The sequence below is a fragment of the Vitis riparia genome, chromosome 13 (assembly GCF_004353265.1).
Source record: "Vitis riparia cultivar Riparia Gloire de Montpellier isolate 1030 chromosome 13, EGFV_Vit.rip_1.0, whole genome shotgun sequence".
Lineage (NCBI taxonomy): Eukaryota > Viridiplantae > Streptophyta > Magnoliopsida > Vitales > Vitaceae > Vitis > Vitis riparia.
The window spans coordinates 14,217,320-14,222,394 of record NC_048443.1 but is presented as its reverse complement, the minus strand read 5'-3'; the positions used below and the strand labels follow the sequence as shown (position 1 = coordinate 14,222,394).

Genomic DNA, 5,075 nt, shown 5'->3' with positions numbered 1-5,075 from the left:
TTACTTTCAGCTACTCTAGAAAAATCAAGTTTATGGTGCTTCAATTAATATCTCCAAATAAAATTTCTTGATTTTTTCCTTTCTTTTCATTTTTTTAAATATATGGAATTATCTAATCTTAAGAAAACCTTTTATCTGATCATCAACATGATCATATCTCAAAGCATACAATTAATGAATTGGATGTCTAGGATTAAAACTAGGATTATATTCAGGGTGTTTGGTAAAAATTTAATACTTATTATTTAATAACGTAAATTGATTTTAACTTAAATTATTAACTTAAAACTTATTACTTAATTTTTACTTTAAGAATGAAGCTACTTAAAATTTATTCTTTATAATCAAATTGATATATTTATCTCCATAAATTATAATTAGGGTAAAAGAAGTTGAGTCATAATAAAAGTCATAAAATAGTAAAAGAGATCCTAAAAATAATTAGGACAAATAAATGTAAAAAGATAAAATAAAATACGTAAACTTAAGAATAAATTAATTATTTTTCTTTATCACTTAAAATTATATTTTACTTTAAATCATATTATTAAGTTATTTTATCAAACATACTTAATTTATTTAATTACTTAAATTAAATATACTTAATTTATCAAACATACTCAAGTGACTTTGAGTAAAAGGAAAGAAAAAATTATTTAAATACCATTCTTTAAGCTGCTTTGTCAAACTTCAAAAAATGAAAATAAATAAATAATAAGTACAAGATTCTAATTTTTCAATTATGAAAATAAACTATACACAATTGAAATGAGAAATAAAAAACAAATAACTCCCTAATGCATCATAATCCTTTCACTATATTTCTAGTTTTCCAATGATGAGGAAAATTGGAAAAAAAAATGGTAATTTAAAAAATTAAAAAATTAAAAAATCGTTAATTTCAGACTTATGATTCAGCCCTTCAACCCACGCTCCTTTCTTCTCACTTCCCTCCTTGTTATTATTATTATTATCATTATTTGAATTTTTCTTGTTATCGTCTCCGTCTCCAATTTTAAATGCTTCCTGTACCAACGACTCGATATCAAGGACCTGGAATCCCCCTTCCACGTGCTCATTCTCAGGAATGTATGGTGGCCGTCCGATTTCCACCACCATGTCCCACTCGATCCCTCTGAAGAAATCGTGGCCCTTGATGTCCTCCAGTATTATTCTCTGCTTTGGGTCCTTTTCCAAGAGCTTTGCTATCAGGTCCCTTAACGGCGTTGCTTCGCCCACCAGCTCCGGCGCCTTCGCTAGAATCCTGTAAAAGGTTTCCTTTCTGTTCGACCCCTTAAACGGCGTCGTTCCGTAGAGCATCTCGTATAGCATCACCCCGAGACTCCACCAGTCGACGGCGAAGTCGTGGCCGGAGCCTAGGATTATCTCCGGTGCCACGTACTCCTCCGTTCCTACGAACGAGTTCGACTTCGCCGACGAGTCCGACTCTGTCCGTACAGAGTTCCGCTCCGACTCCAACGCTGGGTCTGACTTTTCGGAGGAGATGCCGGAGTTGCAGAGTCGGTGGAATGATGAAAGCCGTGTTTTCTTGGCAGGTTTCTGAGCCGGTTTCTTGAGGATGGGAGGTGGGTTTTCGGGAGATTTCGGGGAGAGTTTCGTTGAAAGATCGAAGTCGACGAGCATGAGATGGCCGTTTCCTTGGATGAGAACATTCTCAGGCTTCAAATCTCTGTAAACAATCCCTAATCCATGCAAATACTCCAATGCTAGCACCAATTCCGCAGCATAAAACCTAAAGAAAAATATTTCAGTAAGTCCAGTTAATAATTAGAAAAATTAGACTAAATTTTGGTTCCGTTAATAATTTTTATTGGATTTTCTCGGTAAAAAAAAAAAAAAAGAAAAAAAAAAAAAAAGAGGAAAATAGACGAAATTACTGAACTTGAGAAAATGAGGAGGTTCAGATAGACTCTAATTTTGATTCCCTTCGTCAATTTCCCTCCTTTCTCAGCAACCAAACCAGTAAAAAAAAGGCCAAAAACATACACGACATGTTGGATGAGAGAAGAGAAGGCTCTGCGAAAAAGGTTGCTTTCCTAAATCATTCTCATCTTGTTTTTCTCGACAGACAAACAGGAAAAAGAACCGAAGAAGAAAATGGTGAAGTTGATAAAAAAAGAAAGTTCAGATTTGCTAAAGCAAAGTTTCCTATTTACAAGTCTTAAACATATGGCCAAAAACACTGAAAATTTTCTTCTCAGTCCATTCTCCCTCAAATTTCCGGAAATCAAACACAATGAGAAAAAAACAAGAAGAAGAAGAAGTAGTTTAATATTTCATACCTAATTATATCATCAGAGAACATCTTCTCAGACTGTTTCTTCCTGAGCTGATTGAGATCACGTCCAGGACAGTAATCAATGGCGTATCCAACGATCCTGTCGGTACACACAATTCCATGAAGCCTAGGCAGAAGTGGATGCCGAAAACGCCTCAAAGCCTCTTGTTCGAAGCAGATTCTCCTGTAATCGCTCTCTTTATCATTATTACTACCATTCTTGTCATTGTCTTTGCTTTTGCTCTCCACAAGCTTCCTGGAAACGGCTTTCAAAGCCAGACGCTCCTCCCCCGCCTCCGCCTCCACCAGAAACACGGCGCCCTTGGCGCCGCGACCGAGGGCGGCCAGCGCCTTCAGGCAGGGGAGATCGAGCATGGGAACATCGCCATGGTGGTTGTGGTCAATCATAATGAGGAGAACGGAACCAAGAGAAACAAGCGTGGTGTGAGGAGGTGGCGTGAGAGATTGTGGGAGACTTTTATACCAAATGCGAGGAGAATTTGGAGAGAGCTTTCTTGCTGGAGAAGCATTTACCTTTTCAAAGAGAGGTGGGAGCTTTTAGAGAAATAAATAAGGAGATGTAGAATCTAGGAAAGAACGGGTGTGCTTCTAGAAGGCGTGACCAAGTGGGTGATGGTATAAAATTATAAAATATCAAACAGCCTCCACGTGGTCGTACCACCACGTAAAATACGCCCATATTGCATTCATTTCCATGTGTTGGTAAGGGAGGTGTGGCCCCGTTTAGACATCTGAGCTGGAAATTGTTATGTCAGACAACTAACAACCCACTCATCTTCTACTCGCTTTTATTACAGACTTATTTCAAAGGTAAAGATGATGCCTGATTTAAAAATAAAAAAAATAAAAAAAAGAAAAACACCTCACAAAAAGTACCGTTTCAAAATAATTTCCCGCCTCACCGAAATAAAATGACAATAAAAAAAAATAAGATTTCTGTTTTTTTAGAAAAGATGGAAAACATGTTTAGTAATTAAAAATTATTTTCTATTTTTTGTTTTTAAAAATAAAATATAAAGTATAAAAAATTAATTTTAAAATATATTTAAAAATATTTAAAATAAATTTAAAATATTTTAGAATTTTAAACAGTTAAAAATTACTTTTTTTTAGAGCTGGTTTCAAAAAGAGTTATTAAATATGCCCTATTTTTTTCTTTGAATACAAAAGGTGTAATGTTCTTATAAAGTGTTTTTTTATTATTTTTAGTTGTTCACTTTTTTAGGGAATTGTTTGAATAGTTATATAATTATGAATAATAGTTTAAATTAAAACACAACTTATAAAAAAACTATTTTTAAAATATATTTAAAAAGATAAAAAAAAACATATTAAAAACATTTTAGGCTTTTAAATATATTTTTGTTTTATTAAACATTAAAAAATATTTTTCAAAAGAATTAATTGATTAAAAATGATGGAATAATTCTCAAATATATGGATTTAATTCTTTCTATATTTTTATTTGAAAAGTAACTCATTTTTTATATAAGTATTTTTTTATAATTTCAAGTATTTATATGTAGGTTTTAAAAGAGATTATTATTTTTATGAGAAAATAATGAGGATAATTTTTTTTAAATAAAACCAAAAAGAAGAAAAATTAAATTTCAAAAATTAGGTTTTCAATGATCATTTTAATCAAATAACTATTTTTAAAAACTATTCTTTTAACATTATTTTGGGACACGCTTTCCATATAAGCTTATTTTTGTTTTTATGGAGGGAAATTGAAAACAAAATCAAAACATTCAAAATTTGTTCTTTTAAAATTGCTTTGAAAACAATTTTCATACAAGCCTAATATTATCCCTTTTTTTATTGTCTAGGAAGGGAAATTTAAAAAAAAAAAAAAAATCATCATTTCAATTAATTTTTTAGTATTTTGTGAAAGTGAATAAAATAGAAGCCGGCCAAAAAGAGATATTGCCACTAACTTGAATAAGAGATAAACAAGTACACTTGCACCAAAGTCTGTGAATATGAATTTGTTATTGTTAAGTCTTCTTTAAAACAATATTTTTTTTTTAAACCAATTAATATATATAGAATTCATGTTGTTTCTCAGTAGCTAATAAATGTTCTTAATAATTCCAAAATGGATAATTAAAAATATCTGTCACATTTGTCAATCATGGCATTTATTTTGCTAATACATTATCATTCGTTACAATAATTTGGATGTAGAAATATAGATAACATTAAGGGGTGTTGATTAAATATATATAGAATTCATGTTGTTTCTCAGTAGCTAATAAATGTTCTTAATAATTCCAAAATGGATAATTAAAAATATTTGTCACATTTTGTCAATCATGGCATTTATTTTGCTAATACATTATCATACCTGACAATAATTTGAATGTGGAAATATTGATAATATTAGGGGGTGTTTGGTATAGTGGAATAGAGAATGAAAATGAATATTTTGTTTTCATTTTTTTATTTTTTTTGAATGAAAATAAATTTTTTTCTAATGTTTAGATGAATTTAAGAATTTAAGATTGAAATTATCATTTGCTTCCATTCCGATATTTGGAAATAATATAAATGAGAATAAAAAAGAAATAAATTATACTATTACACATAGTTTAAAATAATTTTCTTTTTTTCATTTTTTAAAAAATAAATTTTGAGAATTTCTTTTACTAAATAATAAGACTAAAAATAGTCTTATTATGGGATGAAGATGCATTAGAGCTTGATAAATAAACTCTAAGGATTAAATAATAATTTTATATTATTTTATATTTTT

General features: G+C 30.3%; 1 protein-coding gene across 1 annotated transcript; it reads right to left on the bottom strand.

The window, feature by feature from the left end:
* Nucleotides 1-769: 769 nt before the first annotated feature.
* LOC117927606 (serine/threonine-protein kinase OXI1-like) lies at nucleotides 770-2,839 on the bottom strand. The gene is made up of 2 exons (XM_034847212.1): nucleotides 2,304-2,839; nucleotides 770-1,753 (listed from the first exon to the last, which is right to left on the bottom strand). Exons 1-2 carry the CDS (start codon nucleotides 2,705-2,707, stop codon nucleotides 877-879), a joined length of 1,281 nt encoding a protein of 426 aa, XP_034703103.1. The 5' UTR covers nucleotides 2,708-2,839; the 3' UTR covers nucleotides 770-876.
* Between the last annotated feature and the right edge of the window lie 2,236 nt (nucleotides 2,840-5,075).